The sequence below is a fragment of the Phascolarctos cinereus genome, unplaced genomic scaffold (genome assembly GCF_003287225.1).
Source record: "Phascolarctos cinereus isolate Bilbo 61053 unplaced genomic scaffold, phaCin_HiC Scaffold_4;HRSCAF=312, whole genome shotgun sequence".
NCBI classification, from domain to species: domain Eukaryota; kingdom Metazoa; phylum Chordata; class Mammalia; order Diprotodontia; family Phascolarctidae; genus Phascolarctos; species Phascolarctos cinereus.
The window spans coordinates 710,665,014-710,686,169 of record NW_027555847.1 but is presented as its reverse complement, the minus strand read 5'-3'; the positions used below and the strand labels follow the sequence as shown (position 1 = coordinate 710,686,169).

At 46.8% G+C, this 21,156-nt stretch overlaps 1 protein-coding gene across 8 annotated transcripts in view; it reads left to right on the top strand.

Annotated features, from left to right (window-relative positions):
• Nucleotides 1-3,020: 3,020 nt before the first annotated feature.
• CMKLR1 (chemerin chemokine-like receptor 1) overlaps nucleotides 3,021-21,156 on the top strand; it is a 59,894-nt gene continuing 41,758 nt past the window's right edge. For 5 of the 8 annotated variants that reach the window (XM_021007949.2, XM_078154380.1, XM_078154377.1 and 2 more), the window contains exon 1: nucleotides 17,577-18,024. Coding sequence is in view for 1 of the 8 variants with exons in the window: in XM_021007947.2 (XP_020863606.1) it covers nucleotides 3,148-3,186 (39 nt within the window). In the remaining 7 variants the exon portion in view is untranslated. Of the gene's footprint in view, nucleotides 3,187-17,573; nucleotides 18,025-21,156 lie in introns of those variants that run through there. The other 3 variants (XM_021007947.2, XM_021007955.2, XM_021007959.2) reach the window with 3 other exon arrangements.

Below are 21,156 nucleotides of genomic sequence, written 5' to 3'. Positions count from 1 at the left end.
GCAATGGAGCCTAGTGGACAGAACGCCATCTTTAGAGTAGAAACAAACCCCAAAACCTGGGTTCAAGTTCTGTCTCTAACACACCCTGGCTGTGTGACCCTGGACAAATCACCTACATACCCTTAGTTGCTGCAGCTAAGACTGCGAATTGTAGAGTAGGTGCTGATCTAATTGCAATGATGGAAGGTGCTCCCTCATTCCGCTGCCTCCGCTCACACAGTCCTAGGTTCTTTTTAAAATGATGTGTCAGGGACAGCTAGGTGGCACAGTGGATAGAGCACCGGCCCTGGAGTCAGGAGGACCTGAGTTCAAATCCAGCTGTAGACACTTAACACTAGCTGTGTGACCCTGGGCAAGTCACTTAACCCCAATTGCCTTGCCAAGACCAAAATAAAACAAAAACAACAACAACAACAACAAAAGACCCCAATGCATCAAATAGGGATGCAGAGAAAAAAAAGGAAACGATGTCTGATACCAGGAGCCTGCATTCTACTATGGATACAACGTGTACACACATAAATAAATGTGGAAGTATATACAAAATAACACAGTCATCTCAAGTGGTAGGGAGTGTAAATAATCACTGGGAGTCGGAGGAGTCAGGGAAGGCTTCCTGGAGGGGGTAGCTCCTGAGCTGGGCTTGGAAGAATTTCAGGATTCCGAGAGGTGGTGAGTGAGTCATACTAGGCACAGTACAAGAAAGAATCAGTGGCGAATTTGGCTATGTAGATGAGATAGATAGGACCAGAGATTTCAAGCTAGAAGGGAGTTTGAGGGCTTCTTGTCGGGTCCCCTCATTTTAGAGGTGAAGATGAGGTCTGGAGAGAAGTGACTTTCCACAAGAGAATTTCAGAATCACAGAATCAAAGGCTCTTAGAATCCCGGACTTAGAGGTGAATGGGACCCCAGAGGTCAACTAGTCCAGTCTTCCACTCATTGTAGATGTCTTCTGCATAACATCTTTGATAGCTGCTCCAGGAATGGGCAGCTCACTACCTCACCAGGCAGCCCATTCTGTTATTGGACAGACCTAACTGCTAGAAAGTACTTTCTCATACTATGGAAAAACCGACTTCCCTGTAACTCTCTACTTCTGGTTCTTTTCTTTCTTTCTTTCTTTCTTTTTTTTTCTAGGCAATTGGGGTTAAGTGACTTGGCCGGTGTCACAGAGCTAGTAAGTGTCAAGGGTTTGGTCTGAGGCTGGATTTGAACTCAGGTCCTCCTGACTTCAGGGCCAGTGCTCTACCCACTGCACCACCTAGCCGCCCCTTTGACTTCTGGTTCTAGCTCTTTCCTCTGAGGCCCAGTAGAACAACATCTTTTTCAAATGATAGCTCTGCAAATATTTAAACAAGTTATTGAGTAAGTGGCTCCAGTATAGTTGATGTTGGCAGCTAGATGGCTCAGCGGATAGAGTGCCGGACCTGGAGTCAGGAAGACCTGAGTTCAAATCCAGCCTCAGACACTTACTAGCTGTGTGACCCTGGGGAAATAACTGAAACCTCTGCTTGCCTCAGTTTCCTCATCTGTAAAATGGGGATAATAATGGCACCTACCTTCCAGGGCTGCTGTGAGGAACAACTGAGCTAATAATTGTAAAGTTCCTGGCACAGTGCCTGGCACATCATAGGTGCTTTATAAATGTTACCTATTATTATTACCTTTAGAGAGTAAAGTCAAGAGGCACAAAGAAAGAAGGAAGGAAACACTTAGTAAATGCGTACTAGGTGCCAGGCACTGTGCTGTGTGCTTTGCAAATATTATCTCATTAGGTCCTCACAGCAACCCTAGGAGGTAGATGCTATTATTACTCCCATTTTATAGTTCAGGAAACTGAGGCCAACTGAGGTTAAGTGCCTCAGGGTCACACAGCTAGTACATGTCTGAGGAAGGACTAGAACTCAGGTCCAAATCCAGCACTGCCTCTCTGTGGACAGAGAGTTTCATCTAACCATAAGTTAGATGAAACTATCCCAGAGAAGACAGACTTGGCCTATAGGCGGCAGCTGCTCAGCTACTAGTGTGTCTCTGACCTTTGCTCTAAAGAGCTTCATGGCTGGGACCGAGATTCTCCTGCTGGAGATGATAAGCCTTGAAGTCAAGTCGCTGAAGGCAACAAGCCAGGTCATTCAATAAGGGAAAAGGGCAGGAAGATACTTCCCCAGGGAGACTTTGGTTGATTCATTGACTGAGGCAGTGGGGTAGAGGGGACAGAGATGATCTGGGAGTCAGGACAACTTGGGTTCAAGTCTAGCCTCTGATTCTTCCTGGCTGTGTGACCTGGGGCAAGTCCCTCCCCTCTCTGGGCCTCAGTTTCCTTCTCTGTAAGATGAGGAGGTTGATCTAGATGGCCTCAAAGGTCTGTCCCTTCCAAGTTAAAAACCTATGATTCTTTAAGTTCCTGGCTCTTTCTTTCTACTACCCTAGCTGAGAACAAGTTTTGCCGGGACAGGGGAGAACAGGAGAACAATGGGACAGAGAGTAGAGTTTTGCTGACTTCACTCCTCAGCCTGCATGGGATGTGCTTACACTGAGGCCCACCTGCAGGAATGGGAGGCCCCCCTCTGGAGGAGGAAGTGACTGAGTTCCTTGTAAGAGCCTGCAGATTCCTCCCCCACTCCTCAGAGCCGGCAAGCCCAGTTCTCTGTCATTCAATCAGCTCCCCTTCCCCCACGAGGGGGTCCCTAGCCTGCTGTGGGAACAGCTCCCAGCCATATGGCGGTAAACTCTGGCCTCATCCTTCCCTCTTCTCCCCCCACAGCCCCACTCGTGCAGGGTTCTGCTTTGCTCCCTGTCCAGCCACCTGGCAAACAGGGGCTGTCCCCCACCTCTTACCACCCCCAGCCCTCAGCCCACCCGGTTGGGCCGGCTCCGGCATTGGGTCAGGACGGGGGAAGCCAGCCAAGTTTCCGGGCTCACCCCTTTCCAGATGTTTTTCCTGCAGAAGGACGGCCCGCCCAAATCCCACCCTGGGAACTCTGCTGTCTTAAAAAAAAAAACAAACCAGCAGGCATTCAGTGGGTCTGGAATTGTGGGGCAGGCAGAGCCAGCTCTGGAGAAAGAGATGAGGGGGTTTGGCTTACTTCTCCTTTTGTCTTAGACTGGAGTCACCCCCTACTCCTGGATGGATGGAGGTGGGTCTGAATGAATGGCCACAGGAGGCTGGAGAGCTGGATGGAAAAGGTATAGTTGGAGCATAGGACCGAACCCAAGGGCTGACAGTTGGCACCCTCCTTCTGCCGGGGTGGGGGGGGGGCAGGTGCTGGGCTTCAGAGGCAGCTGTTGTGCTGTGCACAGAGTGGAAGGTACTGAATTTTTCTATAAATTTTCTTGGTAGGGGCTGGGAAAGGGGAAAGAACATAAGGCCCAGTCCTAGGCAGTGTGGGGCAGTGGGAAATGGGGGAGGGGGGCAGTATTTGGAATCAAGAGATGTAGGTTTTAGCCAGTGCTTGGTCAGCTGCTTACTAGCAGTGTGACCTTGGATAAGTCACAACTTCAATGATTCCCAGCTTTTTCATCTGGAAAATGAAGGGTGTAGAAACTAAAGCGAGAAGGGATATGGGAGGCCCTCCAGTCCAACCCAATCATTCTCAAAATAAGGAAAAAGAGGCTTAGGGTTTAGAAGAAACTCTGAGATCCCCTCCTACTCGAATTCTGTGAGTCTGTGAACCAACTTCCCTAAGGTCAGCTAATTACCAGAATATAAATACATCTTTAACATCAGCTAGAATCATAAAGGTAAATCTATCATAAAGGTAAATAAATATGTCTATCTACCATAAACCTGAATATATAAAATGTCAATATACATAATAATATAAATTATAAAATAATCTAAATTATCTAGGATTGTAGAATTTAATAATAGAAGGAAAGTGAGAAATCATTTAGTTCTGCATCTTCATTTTATAGATGGAGAAACTGAGGTATAAAGGGGGAAGTGACTTGCTCAAGGTCATAGAAGTAGGAAGTAACCTGAGACTCCAGACAAATCCCCCCTCAGGAGCCAGATCTCTAATGGTATGCAGATTTGCCTTTGATTAGGCTGCTCTGAAGACCGCAGAGACAGGATATGTTGCCAGGCTTTACTCAGAACCTATTCGGCTTAGTAGGACTGATGGAGCTTGTGTTCTCTTGGTCATAGGTTTGGAAGGCCCCGGATTGTTGCTCAGGATTAGTCTTGTGGAATTCTTGAATCAAGTAGAAATTGGGGGTGGGGGGTTGTGTTCTTTTGGATTACTTATGCCAAGGTAATGGTAGCCAGAAGCTGGTTCCATTATATTTTGGATTCTGTTATTATTTTTCTTCTAGCTCAATAAAATAATTTGTTTTGGTAATTTAATTGGGATGGCACTGAATAAGTAGATTAGTTTAGGTAGAATTGTCATTTTTATTATATTGGCTCAGCCTACCCATGAACAATTACTTTTTCTCCAATTATTTAAATCTGATTTTATTTGTATTAAGTGTTTTATAATTACATTCATATAGTTCCTAGGTTTGTCTTGGCAAGTATACTCTCAGGTATTTTATATCGTCTATGGCTATTTTAAATGAACTATCTCTTACTGTCTCTTCTCGCAGGGCTTTGTTGGGGAGATATAGAAATGCTGATGATTTGTGTGGGTTTATATTTTGAATTCTTACACTAATGAATGCTGGAATGATTAAGGGTCTTAGGACTTAGAACGTCAGAACTGGAAGGGGCCTTAGAACAGGGAATGTCAGAACTGGGAGGGGCCTTAGAACAAGGAATGTCAGGGCTGGGAGGGGCCTTAGAAATTGAAATGTAAGAGCTAGGAGGGCCCTTGGAACATAGAACATAAAATGCCAGATTAGGAAAGAAACCCAGAGACCATGTGCTGCATATTTTTTGTTTTGTAGGTGAGGGCACTGAGTCCTGAGACAGTAGATGACTAGAACAGGTCACATGGACAGTCAGTGACAGACCTGAGACTGGAATCTGACTCTCTTGCCCGCTGACTGAGTCCTTTCCCCGTGATCCCTCACCAGAGTCGGACTTTCCCTGCTCAGCCTCTCCTTAAGCCACTGACATAAGGACATAGGGCCTGGAGCATTTATGATGAGTGACCTTTTGTCCCTCTATCTGTGGCTTGTGCTGTGGACTGAGGCTTTCTGGGTTTTGCTTCTCTCAGCAGTCCCCAGGCTTTGTCAGCAGTTCCAGATGGCAAGGTATGGGGAGAAGTGAAACTTATTTCCAGGAAAGATTCATTCTTGGGGATGTCCACAGGGCTTTGCCCATTGGGGATGGGGGGCTTTGACTGAATGAAGAAATGAATGAATCAACAAGTAGTTATGAAATGCCCAGTGTGTACCAGGCCCTGGGAAAGAAAGACATTAAAGAGAAGCCGGTCCCTGCCCTCAAGGAGCTTACTCATTCTAAAGGAGACAACACCCGTAGTGGGTATGGATGGGGGGAGGGGTGGTGAGCAGAGTCATAGGGTAGCCCATTGCCACACGATTTCTGGTACCAATGGTAAGATTGATTGATTACTATTCCCTAACCGAGAACAAGAAGTAGAAAGTGGGGGGTTGGGTTTGGGGTAGCTGTGCTGTATGCCGCACCCAACTCCAGTGTCCTGGTGGATGGTGGGATAGGATATGAAGCAAAGTCCTGGGACCAGCTCTGCAGCTCAGGAGAGCTAATTGTTAAAATTTCAGGGTGAGCATTTATACTTTAGAAAGTGGTACCTAGTACAACTGTCCTGATGGATAACTGACTTGCATGTCAATCATGGTCTGGAATCCCCTAGATGTGGTGGGCTAGGTGAGTTGGGCTGGGAGCTACTGGTAGTGACTTTCTTGGATGCAGATATGCAGTTATAGTGATAGAAGGGAAAGCGTCCTTTGATGGAAGACAAGAACACTAGCTCTATTACTTGCTATCTGTGTGACCTTGGACAAGTCACTTCCCTTCCTGGGTGACTGACTCTCCCTCCGTGTAAAATGACACCATTGGACTCAAAGGTCAATCCAGCTTGGCCAGTCTACATTCTTTGATCCTTTATATACTACGTTCTATGATTTTAGGCCCAAACTCAAGGCAGCTAATCTGAAAGTTATCTGAAAAATTCTGGCGTTCAATCCAAATATACCTTAGAGTCTTCTGGATGACCTTTCTTCCTCTGACCCCTAAGAGGTCAGGCAAATGGCCAGTGTTTTCTGCTGATTGGCAGGGCTTACTGCTATTGTCCAACCTCCCACCTCCTCCTCCCAGGGTCTGGTCCTATGCCCTCTGCCGTGTGTGTGTGTGTGTGTGTGTGTGTGTGTGTGTGTGTGTGTGTGTGTGTGCTTCCCTCTTTCCACTGTACCTTGAAATAACACCTACAGGTCTTCATCCATTAATCAAGCATTTATTAAGGAATTATTACTATGTGCGAGGCACCATGCTAGGCACTGAGGATTCAAAGACAAAAACAAAATAGTCTCTACCCTTAAGGAGCTTGGCTAGGAGGTTGGATGGTACTCCCTGTTCAGGAAGGCTTTGGGTTGGATGATCTCCGAGGTTGCTTTGGGAAATAGCTGAGTTTACCAGACACAAGGCAGCTCACCAGCTGCTGTCTGCCTGGGGAATCTCAGGGTGACAGGCCACTGAACCTACCAAAGTCCTCTGTCTTGGAAAGGAGAAGTTGTGGCATAAATGGTTAAGTGGGACCAGAGTGTTCTAGGTTTCAATTAGAAGTGATGCAGAGTATAGTCATCTGGAAGAGCTCTTAGAACATGAAATGTCAGAGTTTGGAGGGGTCTTAGAACATAGAATACAGAATATTATGGTTTGAAAGGAATTAAGGCTGTGAGTTGGTGGCAGAACTAGGTAAGGATCATTAATCTCCTTATTAGACCTTACAGTCCTCTACATCCTGCTGCATGGTCAAATTTAGTCATTCCTTCATTCATTTGTTCATTTGTTTACCCTCACTTTCTTTCTTTTTTGGGGGGGTGAGGCAATTGGGGTTAAGTGACTTGCCCAGAGTTCACACAGCTAGTGAGTGTTATGTGTCTGAGGTCAGATTTGAACTCAGGTCCTCCTGACTCCAGGGCCAGTGCTCTATTCACTACGCTACCTAGCTGTCCCATACCCTCACATTCTAAGAATGTTTTCATAAACCAAGAATAAATTTTGGAGGTTCAAAGATGACCCAGATCCCATGGTAGTTTTGACCACAAATGATTGAAATCTAGATTTCTGTTTTCATTCTTTCTTTCTCTTTTTCTTCTTTTTCCTTCCTTCCTTCCTTCCTTCCCTCCTTCCTTCCTCCTTCCTTCCTTCCTTCCTTCCCTCCTTCCTTCCTTCCTTCCTTCCCTCCTCCTTCCTTCCCTCCCTCCCTCCTTCCTTCCCTCTCTCCTTCCTTCCCTCCCTCCCTCCTTCCTTCCCTCCTCCCTCCTTCCTTCCCTCCTTCCTTCCTTCCTTCCCTCCTTCCTTCCTTCCTTCCTTCCTTCCTTCCTTCCTTCCTTCCTTCCTTCCTTCCTTCCTTCTTCCTTCCTTCCTTCCCTCCTTCCTTCCTTCCTCCTTCCTTCCCTCCTCCCTCCTTCCTTCCCTCCCTCCCTCCTTCCCTCCTTCCCTCCTTCCTTCCCTCCCTCCTTCCTTCCTTCCCTCCCTCCCTCCCTCCTTCCCTCCCTCCCTCCTTCCCTCCCTCCCTCCCTCCTTCCCTCCCTCCTCCTTCCTTCCTTCCTTCCTTCCTTCTTCCTTCCTTCCTTCCTTCCTTCCTTCCTTCCCTTCCTTCCCTCCTTCCTTCCTTCTTCCTTCCTTCCTTCCTTCCTTCCTTCCTTCCTTCCTTCCTTCCTTCCTTCCTTCCTTCCTTCCTTCCTTCCTTCCTTCCTTCCTTCCTCTCATTTCCCAAGAGAAGATTCACAGTATGGAAATGCTACACAGAGGACAATTTCTCCTTGGTGTTTGCTATGCACTATTTAAATGGCTCAAGGCAGATTGGGAGATCAGGGAACCCACGGTAAAAACTTTATCTCCATCATCAGCTCCCATAAAATGCTCATAGGCTGGTAGATTTGGAGCTGGGAAGGATCTCAGAGGCTACTGAGTCCAGCTCTCTTATTTTTCAGAGGAAGGAACTGGAGAAGTGAATTGTCCACAGTCACTGAGGCATCGGGCGGACTTTTGATGTCATTTTCTTTGACCCCAAATGTAGCATCTTATCTATTTTGCCATGCTGTCCTGCTTGGCCCCACTAACCTCTCAAAGCACTGGAAATTTATGGATATTAGCTGGACTTGCTCGATATACATACAAGGAGGAAGGGACAAGATCCTTGACTGAGGGAGGGATTTGGGTTAGTGAAAAAAGCACAGGCTCTAGGAATCAGAGGACCTGAGTTTGAATCCCAGCCCTGATGCCTCAGAGAATCTCAGAACTGGCAGAGATCTCAGTGTACCCCTAGTCCAATGAAATTCTGAACCAAATTCTCCCTCACAGCATCTCCAACAAGTGGTCCTTTAACTTTTGCTTCAAGACTTGTAGTGATGGGAAGCTCACGGCATTCTGAGCTAGTCCATCCTACTCTAATTGCTGAGAAACAACTTATTAAGAGCGCTGGTATCAAGTCTTCCCTCTGATACTTACTGCCTGTGTGACCTTGGGAAAGTCACTGAACTACCCTGTAATCCAATCCATAATGAGAGGGTTTTGATGAGATGGCTTCTGAGGTCACTTCCAGCTCTGGATTTAAGATTTGGTGATTCTGTGATGATCAGTCAGACAACCAGCATTTATTAGGCACCTACTATATGCCAGGCACTCTACTAAGAGCTGATGACAAAAAGAAAAGCAAGACAACTGTATACAAGCACGAAAGGCTTCCTGTAGGAGGTGGAACTTAAGCTGGGACTTGAAAGAAGCCAGGGAAGCCAGAAGGTGGATGCGAGGAGGGAGACCACTCTAGGTACGTGGAAAGCCAGTGAAAATGCCCAAAGTTGGGAGACAGAGTCTTGTTTGAGGAAGAGCAAGGAACCCGGTGCCATTGGGATCAAAGAGTATATGGCGGGGAGTAAGGTGTAAGAAGACTGGACAGGCAGGAGGGGGCCAGGCTACGAAGGGCTTTGAAGGCCAAACAGAGAAGTTTGTACAGCCATACCTTTTTGCGTTGTGCTTTGCTTTATTGCACTCCGCAGATATTGCATTTTTTAAAAAATGAAGGTTTGTGGCAACCTTGGGTTAAGCAAGTGTACTGGCACCATTTTTCCAACAGCGTGTGCTCACATCATGTCTCTGTGTCACATTTTGGTATTCTTACAAGATTTCAAACTTTATTTTTATTATTATATCTGTCACGGTGATCAGCAATCTTAGGTGTTACTAGTAGAATTGTTTTGGGGCACCATGAGCCACAAACATAGGAGATGGCAAATTTAATCAATAAATGTTGTGCGTTTTCTGATTGCTCTCCTGACCAGCCATTCTCCCATCTCTCTTCCTGTTCTTGGGCCTCCCTGTTCCTTGAGGCACAAAATATTGAAATTAGGCTAATGAATAACCCTACAATGGCCTCTAAGTGTTCAAGTAACAGGAAGAGTCCACCGATGGTGAACTTCATTGCTGTCTTATTTTAAGAAATTGCCACATCCACCCCAATCTTCAGCGACCGCCACCCTATCAGTCAGTGAGGCAAGATCCTCCACCAGCAAAAAGGATTACAATTTGCTGAAGGCTCAGATGGTAGCATTTTTTTTAGCAATAAAGTATTTTTTAATTAAGGTATGTACATTGTTCTCTTAGACATAATACTATTGCACGCTTAAATGACTACAGTATAGAGTAAACATAACGTTTATAGGCACTGAGAAACAAAAAAATTAATGTGACTCACTTTATTGTGATATTTGCTATATTATAGTGGTCTGGAACTGAACCAGAAATGTCTCCGAGGTATGCCTGGATTTGATCCTGAAGGTGATAGGGAGCTACTGAAGTTTATGGAATAGAGTAGGGGAAGTGGAGTGATGGAAGACCACTTTCACAATTGACTGGAAGATGGACTGAGGTAGGGAGACATTTAAGGCAGGTAGGACCCCCACCCCCCAACAGCTATTGCCATAGTCCAGGCACGAAGCAATGTGAGCCTGTGCCAAGGTGGTAGCTGGGTCAAAGGAGATAAGTGGGCATATTCTATCGATATTAGGAAGGTAGAAACAACAGGACCTGACAATTGATTGAGAGAAAGTGAGGAGTTGAAGATGACCGCTAAGTTGCAAGCCTGGGGAGTTGGAGGATGGCGGGACCCTTGACAGCAGTAGGGAAGTCAGGAAGAGGGAAGATTTTTGGTGAAAGATAACAGGTTCATCTATGGGGCATCCAGTTCCAGATGTCCAATAGACAGATGGAGATGACTGCGCCCTGAGGGAAGTCACGGACCCTCTTAATACTTCAGTTACCTCATCTATGAAATGGGAAACATTCATCCTTATACGCCATTCCTCTGGTCTTTTGGAAGAAAAGCACATTACAGCTGTGAAGCCATAGACCCTTGAGTGAGATGGGGAGCCATGGATTGGGTTTCCACTTCCCTACGGTGCCCAGGCACAAGGCTGGGCCACACGCACTTTGCCCCTTCTCCTCTATCCCTCCCTCATCTGGCACAGCAGGAATTGGAAATACCAGCAGCTGAGCCAGCAGTGCGGAGTCAGCTGCTTTTTGAGGTTTCTGAAGGTTAGATTCAGTTCTTCTTCCCACCCTGCCGCCCTTTCCTCTGGGGTGATGGACACTGTTGTCCTGATAAGTGCCTGTCCTGTGCTAAGAGCCCTCATGGGCCACCCACAGGGCCTGTTGTGTAAGGGGCTGGTGTGAGGAGCTTCCTCAATTCCTGCTTCTGGGCTTCAGGACGCATGCCCAGGGGCCCAAGGATCCTTTGGGGCATTGAGGAAGGCCTAAACCTTAGGGGCAAACCCTACTTTACAAAATGACTGGATTCCTCGGACAGTTACGAAAGGAGTGTTTTGTAAATCAAACTCTATTAAGGCGACTTTACAGTTAGGCTGTGTTTGTTTGTGTGATTGTGGGCAGGTCACTCTGAACCTCAGTTTCCTCTTCTGCCAAATGGCCCTACTTATGCCTGGCTCGCTTACCTCTTTGATGCAGAAAGAGACAAGAGACAGAAAGGGGATCATTGGATGAGGTCGAAGAGGCCAGTGAGCATTCAATGTGGCAACTCTGGTCCAGACAGTTTAAAGGATTTGCCCAAGGTCACAAAGCTAGTAAGTTGCCTGAGGCTGGTCAGTCAGTCAGTAATAGCTGAGATTTCGATATTGTGTTAATGTTTGCATAGCCTTTTATCAATGCTATGTCATTTTAACCTTATAACAACCCTGGGAGGTAGATGCTATTATTGCCCCCATTTTGCAGACGAAGAAGTGAAGGCAGACAATGGTTAAGTAACTTTCACATCTAACTAACCCAAATTTCAAGGTTGCATAGCTAGGAAGGATCTAAGGTAAGATCTGAACACAGGTCTTCCAGACTCCAGGTCTACTGCTCTACTCATTTGTCAATAAACATTTATTAAGCACTTGCTATGTGACGGGCACTGTGGAGTGAGATCTGACTTCAGGGATTTGAATTCCTGACTACAGGTCAGGTGGTCTATCCACTACACCACACTGCCCCGCAAGTGATATATAAGGGACCATGCTTCCATCAAATTACAAAACCACAGATGGAGAGCTGAAAGGGGCCTCAGCAGCCCTCTGGTCCAAACCATCCCATTTTGCAGAACAGAAAACTGAGGCCCAGGATGGTAAAGATGGCCCATGGTTATCCAGGTTGCAAGCATCAGAAGTGGAATTTGAACCTCAGTCTTCTGACTGCACAGTTGGCTTTCTTTCTGCTGTTCCATGGCATGGTGGATAGATCTTGGAACAAGGAACACCTGGGCCCCCATTCCACTTCGGACACTGGCTAGAATGAAGATAATGTGTGTTGATGGCTTTGCTTCTCTTCAAAGATATAAAAGTGCCAGATATTATTTATGGGGGATTTTTTGTCACAGGATCACAGAATCTCAGAGTTGGAAGGATGCTCAGAGGCCAACCAGTTCCACCCATGCCTCTATACAACATTTCATGCATATGGTCCTCCAGTGTCACTAGTGGTCATCTGATGAGAGCAGCCCACCTCCCTTTGAGGCAACCCATTCCACTTTGGGGTAGCTCTCTTTATTAGGGCATTTTCCCTGTTGTCCAGCCCACACCTGCCTCTCTATAATTTGCCATTTCACCTGTTTTTATTGTCATTATTATTATTATTATTTTTCACAATAACCCTGGGAATTGAGTAAGGCAGCATAATGCAGTGGATAGGGTACTGGACTTGGAGACCTGGGTTCAGATTCTACCTCATACACTTCCTCACTGTGTGACTCCGAGGCAAGTCACTTGACCTGTCTGTACCTCATTTTCCTCATTTGTTCAATGATGAGGTTGGATCGGATGACCTCTAATGCATCTTCCAGCTCAAAAGCTATGATCTTCTGTCCATTTTATAGATGAAGAAACTGAGACCCAGAGTGGTTAAGGACATTGATGAGTATTTAATTTTTGTATCCTTGGCATTTAGCACAGTGCCTGGCACATAGTAGGTGCTTAACAAATGTTTATTGATCAATTGGGAGGGTGACCAGGCTGGTGAGGATGACCCAAAATAATGCCAGATAAGAACTGGTTAAAAAGGGACAGCTAGGTGGTGCAGTGGATAGATCACTGGCCCTGGATTCAGAAGGACCTGAGTTTAAATCTGGCCTCAGACATATAACACTTAAATTAGCTGTGTGACCCTGGGCAAGTCACTTAACCCCATTGTCTAGCTTAAAAAAAAAGAATTAGTTAAAAAAAAATTTGGGACATTTATCTTGGAGAAAAAGAAAGCAAACTTAGTGGGTTCATGGTTTCTGGCTTGTAGGATTCTAGTTGCAGGCTGGTTTCTTAATTCCTAATAGTTTGCTTAAAGCAGGTCAATCAAGGAAGAGGTGGCACATACCCAGAATTTCTGGCCCCTAGGGAGAGTATTTAGGCAGCACAGTGGATAGAGTACCGGACCTGGAGTAAGGAAGACCTGAGTTCAAATTTGGTCTCAGATACTAGCTATGTGACCCTGGGCTTAGCCCTGTTTGCCTCAGTTTCCTCATTTGTAAAATGAGCTGGAGAAGGCAACGGCAAACCACTCCAGTAACTTTGCCAAGAAAACCTCAAAGAGGGTCATGTAGGAAGAGTAGGACATGACTGATAAAATAATAAACAAGGGAGAACATCTGAGGTCTCAGCTTTCTTGCTGAACTCCCTACGTATTTGCAGAACTCTCCAAACCATGGGTCACTTTCTTCCCCCAGTCCTAGAGGCCTGCTCATCCACCCTTCTTCCCACCCTGCCCACCCCTGGCAATCTGTCCTAGAGCCTATCAACTCTGAACAGAGATCTACCTGTCACACATTTCCCCGAGCTTCAGGCCAGCACAAGCTTCCATCTAGTCAGGAGCAAACATCCCAATGATGTTTCAGGATATTTCAGGAAACCCCTGATGAGGCACGGAAATGAGGCACTGGACCAACTGTCCTGCAGCTCTTGACAGACAGGCTACATACCCAGACTGCCCTGCTCTTTTCAACTCTTCCAGAGTCAACCTTCATGGCATCATAAGCCCCAACATTTAAAGGCGTTTTAAGATTTACAGCGCATTGTACACCCATGTTATTTGGTTTCATTTGAGCCTCATGGTAGCCCTGTGAGGGACTACACAAATTGTTATTCCCATTTTACAGATGAAGAAGCAGAGGTTCTGAGAGGTCAGTTACTTGCCCAAGGCCACATAGGTGGTAAATATCAGAGGTAGAACTTGAACTCAGGTTTCTTGTTCCTGTTCTTAGGCAGTCAGTTGCCTTTCCAATTTCTGGAAGGGTAGTGTTAGGACCCTCAGCGACTTGTTTATACCTTCTTGGCGTGGATCTTAGCATCCCACCTGCTGCTTGTGTGGTTAAATGTGTAAGTATGGCCCACAGCTTTGGCTACTGGGACCTTCTCAAGCGTGTGGTCTTTCTGACCTAGAGCCACCAGCCATCTGCTCCCCCCAAGTCGTCGACCTCAATGCCCCCCAGCCAAGTCCTAGTCATCAGCATGTGGGGAAAGGTCCAGGAGACCAGCATTCATTATTTCTCTCTCTGCCAATCCAGCAGCTTACTGACGTCAAGAAAGGGTCTTCAGGGAGTCTGGGTAATTGTCAGATTTCTTTATGAAATGTGTTTTTGTGTCTTACTGTGGCAAGGGGCTGCCTCATTGGCCGAGGATCTGGGTCAATCAGGCAGAAGCTTCAACTGTATTAAGAAAGGAGTAATTGGAGGAGCTGGAGAGGGGAGAGGAGGGTGGAGGAGGGGCTGGAAGCACCATGGGTGGAGGGTGTTCTGAGCATCTGGTTTGAGCAGGCTGTTCACACAGAGAGCTCCCTCAGGCATGCCCTCTGTCTGTTCTCCACCTCAGTTTTCCTAGCTGCAAAATGGTCCTGACAACAGGTCATGCCCCCCCTACCTGGTAAGCAGAGGACATAGAATCATACAGCAAAGACCACGGCCCATTTAGGGGCTCTTAGAGATGCTTAGAACAAAAGCAGAGACTGTCAGAACTGGGAGAGGCTTTGGAACAGGGAATGTTAGAGCTGGGAAGGGCTTTGGAACAGGGAATGTTAGAGCTGGGAAGGGCTTTAGAACAAGGAATGTCAGACCTGAGAGGGGCCTTAGAACACAGAAGGACAGAGCTAGGAGGGGCCTTAGAAGAGGGAATATTAGACCGTTAGAACAGGGAACGTCAGAGCTGGGAGGGACCTTAGAACGTAGCTGTAATCAGGAAGGGAGCTTAGCACATAGAATATAGACTACAGATTGTCAACATCTGTGGTGTAACGGACAAAGTCCTGGATTTAATGTCTCAGAACCTGGATTCAAATTCTGACTTGACAGCTTACTAGCTTTGCACACATCTCCTGACCTCTTGGCTGGACCTCAGTTTCTTCCTATGTCAGATGAGGCAGGGGGTTGTATAAAATGAATTCCAGGATCCTTCCAGCTCTAATTTTATAATCCTCTGACTTTTGACATGATTCTGTCCATTCTCCTCATTTTACAATGGAAGAAGCTGAGGCACAGTCAGAGGAACTGTCCTGCCCAGTCTCCCAGAGCTAACACACAGACCCCCGGATTTCCTATCTCCCCCAGCCCTACCCTTGGCACAATGTAAGGTTTCAGTTTCAGAATGAGAAGTGCCAGATCTTAACACTGCTGGTTTCCCAGTTTTGCCGAGGGCTGGGCCTGGCTTCCTCATTCTTTTTCACCCAGCTTGGGCCAATGGTGCTTCCCAGTGTCCAGGTTGGGTGGGTGTACATGTGGGGAGGATGAGCTATCCTCAGGGACTTGGCTTCAGGTTTCCCTCCTGGCCTCTGCCTTCCCCTGCCCCTTCTACTACATCTTCCTACTCTCTCCTTACAATCCTACCCCCAACCACGGCCAAATTACAAAGAATTGAGAACAAATGAGACACTCAGGGTTGGAAAAGCTTGCGAGTCAAGGAGGCTGATGGAGAGCAGATGGGACGTGATGGGAACACAACACAGGAACAGTCAGCATAAGGGTTCGGGCCATCTAGAGTCTGGGAAGGAATCCGAGATTCACAGGATGTCCGGACAGGTTGGGGCTGTAGAATATACAAAGTGAGAACTGGGGTGGCCTTAGAACAGGGAATGTCAGAGATGGGGGCCTTTAGAACAGAGGATGGCAGAGCTGGGAGGGGCCTTAGAACAGGGAAAGGGCTTTAGAACAGTGAATGTCAGAGCTAGGAAAGGCCTTAGAATAGGGAATGTGAGAGCTGGGAAGGGCCTTAGAGCATGAGTTATCAGAGCTAGGAAGAAGTTCATTTACCATTTGTATACCTAAAGAAGCTTTGGCAAAGTTCCAACCTCACCAGGTCTCAGTTTCCTCCTCAGTAGAATGAGCAGTTGGGCCCAGATAAGGACCATGACGAGTCCAAGGTCACAAGCAGAAGGAAAGTGGGGATGGGAGGTGGGGGAGACTACAGGTCAGACTGGCCTAGAGATGGCTCAGCCCCTTCCTGAATCCTCTTCCTCCCCAAGGCCCCTCAGGAAGAACAGGCCTAGATGAAATTGCTCCAGCTGGGGGCTCTGTGTCTTTGGCTCCTGCCAAGCCCAGCCTGTTTCCCATTCTGGAGGGAGCTGGGGAGGCCAGCATGGGAGCCCCCGCTTTGTTTCTCTGCCCCCGAGGGACAGGTAGATTTCACAGCGGCATCCACGCTGCAGCCTTGGCTGGGCTGGGAGCCCGCTCCCAGGCTTCCATCCCTAGCGCTCTCAGACTCAGGCCTTCCTCAGTGACTCATGACTGATCCTCACATCTGTCTGACCCCTTGGACTTTACAAAATCCCTGTCTTGTTCTGTTGTCTCATTTAAGCCCCTGAGGGGTCCAGTAAACTAGAAACTGCCGGGAACATTGTCCTCATTGGAAAGATGAGAAAACTGTGGTTCACACCAGGGCGTCCATTTCCTACCTCATCCACTGAGGTTTTGTGGACAGGGCTAGTAAAAAGCATTAACTGCTGTTTCCCCCTCAGACAGTTCTCTAAGTTCTAGAGGAGTTGTTATTCTGTATTAGTGGGTAGAATTTCCACACTAGGAGTTTCCAACAGTGAACGTCATAGGCCTGGACCTCCCCTCTCATATAAAAGGGACAAATTTTAGGCCAGTTTCTCACCATGATCATATCCTTAAAGAAGAGGCATTACCATGAGCCTGACAGCTGGTGGTTCAGTGGATAGAGTGTTGGGCCAGGAGTCAGAGAGACCCAAGTTCAAATCCAGCCCCAGATACTTCCTAGCTGTGTGACCCTGAGCAAGCTATTTAACCTCTGTCCATCTCAGTTTCTTCAACTGTAAAATGGGGATAATAACAGTACCTACCTCACAGGGTTGTGAGGATCAAATGAGAACATCTTTGTAAAGCTCTTAGCAAGGGCCTGGCACGTAGTAGGTGCTTAATAAACACGAATTTCCTTCCTAATGTACCCTAAGGACCATGGGACTTTTTTCTGTCTGATTTGTAGTTGAAACCCTCCTTGTGTGTTGTCTCCCCACTAGAATGAGAAATCTTTGAGAACAGGGACGTCTGACTTTTCCATTTGTATCTCTAGTGCTTAATACAGTATTTTGCACGTAGTAAGTACTCAATAAATGTTTTATTCATTCATTCATCCTTCCCCCCACTTGCTTCTTTGTCTCAGACCCTGTGCCCCACTTATATCTCAGTCACTCCCCACAGCTGAGCACTTGAGGCTAATGCTTTTATCTTCATGATGAAAAGGTAAACATTGCATTGAGAGAAGGGTCAGATGTACCACAGCTATATGACCTTTCATTTCACTGTTCCTGGCCTCAGTGTTCTTCTCTGCAAAAGCTGACTGTGGACTGTCAGTCAGTCAACAAACTTTCACCACATACCAGACACTGAGGGCTCTCTGGCTTACTCCCATGAGCCCCCAGAGTGGGAGGAAGTAATGGGTCTCTGAATATGTGTGTGTGGCAATTGTGAAAGCCATCTGCTTGTCACTTTTGACTGGAGCGAGTCAGGGACAGAGAAGTGGTCTTAGCAGCTGCATCCTGTGGCTGAGGAGGAAAGGATGAAGAAGGCAGGGATCCCAGGCATGCGGGGCTCCAGAGAGTCTAAGTCTTCAGCTCTTTGGTGTTAGCAAACTTCCCTCAGCTGGCAGGGACTGCATTCCATTGCTATCGGCTGAGGAGAGGACCTGATCATCCTGGGCTGGTCCTCCGTGGAAAAGCCATGTGAGGAGGTGGCTGTGATTGAGACAAGCTGTGTCTGGAGGTTTTTCCGGCACTGCTGGAATTTTTGTAGTTGGATCATCACCACTGGGGCAGCAGAAGGAATTTGGGGCTCTGAGCCTGAAGACTCCGAGTTCTAGTTCTGCATCTGCCACAGATTCGCTGTGTCACTTTGGGTAAGACAGTTCCCCTCTCTGGGTCTCAGTTTACCCATCTGAAAAATAACTTTGATATTTTGTTATAAGGTCACTCTTAGTGCTGACATTCTATGTTCTAAGTTCTATGTTCTAAGATCCCTTATGGCTCTGACATTGTTCTCAGATCCCTTTCACCTTTGACATTCTATCCATCTTTGACATTCCCTCCTGATCTGATATTCCATGTTCTTAGGTGCCTTTCAGCTGCGACATTCTATATTCTCAGGTCCTTCTAGCTCTGCCATTTCTATATTCTGTCTTCCACTGTTGACATTCTCCTTGCTTTTTTAATTTCTTTTCTTTCTTTCTTTCTTTCTTTCTTTCTTTCTTTCTTTCTTTCTTTCTTTCTTTCTTTCTTTCTTTTTTGGTGAGGACAAATGGAGTTAAGTGACTTGCCTGTGTCACACAGCTAGTGAGTGGTATGTGTCTGAGGCCAGATTTGAACTCAGGTCCTCCTGGCTCCAGGACCGGTGCTCTATCCACTGGACCACCTAGCTGCCCCGACATTCTCCTTTCTAAGGTCCCCCAGACGTGATATCCTCTGTTCTCAAGGATTCTCAGTCTCTGACATTTTCTTTGCTAAGGTCCCTCCCATCTCAGACTTTCCATGTTCTTAGATTTCTCCTGATTCTCATTGCCCTGTGAATCCTCAGCCAGGATTCTTTCTTGCCCCCAGGCTGTCTCCCTAGAAGGGTTGAGAGAATTTACAGAAGCCTGGCCACCACATAGGTGCAGAGATGCTCCAGAGTCAGCTCTGCCTGTACTACCCCAACTGGTTGATAGCTTTCCATCCCTCTTGGCAGCGCTAGACCTTCTGGTCCGTGCTCACGATGCCCAGGAAGCTGTAGACTTGCCCAGCAAGAGGGAAATTAGTAGCAGAAACCTTAGATGGAACGCTTTGATCCAGCTGCAGGTAAAGGGCAGGGAGGCGGGGCTAGTTCACTGAGTCCTTGGTAATATATGACATTATGGAGAATAACGCATTCCTAGCGGGGGCTGGAAGCTGCCCACTTGTTTGCGGCTGATTTTTTTTTTGATTAGGTGTACGACTAAAGCCTGGTTCACTTCCCTGGGGGAAGAATCCCTTCTTTCTCTGAGTAGCTTCTGTTCCCAGCCTGACAGGCTCCAGGAGACAATGGCTATAAAGGAATTTTCCAATAGCTTCTTTCAGGGAATATGTCCTGAGTGGGGACAGGAGTGCCCATGGAGAAAGCCCAGGAATTTCCTAGAATGTATTCTGTAGGGTAGGGAATGCTGAACTCGGGGTGAGAAAGGGAGGGATCAGAATCCTGCCTCCCTCCCTCCCTTGCTGTGTGCCTCTGGCCAGGTCACCTCACTTCTCTCTCTGAACACCTTTCTGTAAAAAGAGCAGGTTGAACTAGATGGTCTCCAAGGACCCTTCCGGCTATAGCTCTGGCATTATACATGCCCCCTCATTCTTCCTTCTTCCCTCTTTCTCTTGAACTGACTGTACCATAAGATTTAAAGTGGGAAGGGGCCTCAGATGGTTGCTTCTTCGTAGCTGAGAGACATGTGGCAAACTACTTAACCTCTCTGTTTCCTCTTCTGTCAATGAGAAGCTTAAACTAAGTTCTTTTCTAGGTCTATAATTAAGTAGAAGAGGATGGGGGGAGCTTTTTAATCTTAAAAGTAGTTAGCATTTATATACTGCTTTAAGGTTTGCAAAGAGATTTATAGATATTATCTCATTTTGTCTCACAACAGCCTTGGGAGGTAGGTGCTGTTATTATCCCTATTTTACAGATGGGGAAACTGAGGTAGACAGTGGGTAAATGACTTGCCCAGGGCCACAAAGGACGTATCTGAGGCTGGATTTGAACTCAAGTCTTCCTGACTCTAGCCTCCACACCAGCTTTACCACTCATTAATGTTCCTCTCCCCCCCTTGCTCTTCTTTTTACAAACTGCCTTGTGAGGAAGTGAAAACTCAAATAAACTTTGTATTTGTTCTTCATTACCCCACCTAGTGGCCTGCACTTAATAAATGTTGGTCAAATTTAATTGAATCTCTAAGGCTCCTCCTGAACTCAGACATCCCCTGTTCTAAGGTCCCTCCCAGCTCTGACATCCCCTGTTCTAAGGCCCCTTCCAGCCCTGACATCCCCTAATCTAAGGGGCCCTCCCACCTCTGACATTCCCTGTTCTAAGGACTCTCCCAGCTCTGACAGTCTCTGTTCCAAGATACTTTCCAGCTCTGAACCCTATGATCCCTACATCCAGAGAAGTAAAGTTTACAAAGTACTTTCCTCCTAATCACCTGCAAGATTATTACTGTCTCTGCCACGCTGAGCTCTCCATACCCGAAGAGTCCATGAACTTCTTTGGGGAAAAAATATTCACCTTTGTTTTCACTAACTTGTATCTGAAGTAGGCATTTCCTTCAATTATTTTTTTTAAAAAAAACCTTCCAAAGGGTTTCGCAGCAAAGATTAAGAACTCCATGGGATAGAGCCAGCTGTGCCTCGCAAGCTTTCTGAGGGGCTGGAGAAAGGACTTTGGGGTGTGTGGGGGTGGGGGTGGGGCAGCCTGTTTGGATTGGTTAGCAACAGAAAACAATGACATTAGCTCTTGGGTGAACTGGTCCTTCTTCAGCTACCAGGTGTGGGCTTAAATTGAATGGAACGGGCCCAGGGGTGGGAAAAATTCCAAGCCATGCCTGGCGCTCCTAGCTCTGGAGGCTGGCATTCCCAAAGGAATTTTCTATTGACTTCTCTTTCAAAACCTTTTCCCTCCCCAAGAAAGAGCTGTCTCCATCCTCTCCCTTAATTCGAGGTCATCTACTGAGAACGATGTAATGATAGAAAAATAAACCGGCCTGTGTTTCTATGGGAAAAACATCGGTTCCCATTTCTAGAACGCTTTATAATGGTTGCAGGCCTGTAAGGGAGTGCTGTTGTTCAGTAGCGTCTGACTCTCTTTGTGACCCCATGTGGGGTTTTTGTGGCAAAGATACTGGAGTGGTTTGCCATTTCCTCCTCCAGCTCATTTTTACAGATGAGGAAATTGAGGCCAACAGTGTGAAGTGTGTGGACCTCCTCCTTAGAGGTCCTCTTGACAGCTAACCTGCCTGAAGCTTGCCTGTAGGTCCTTA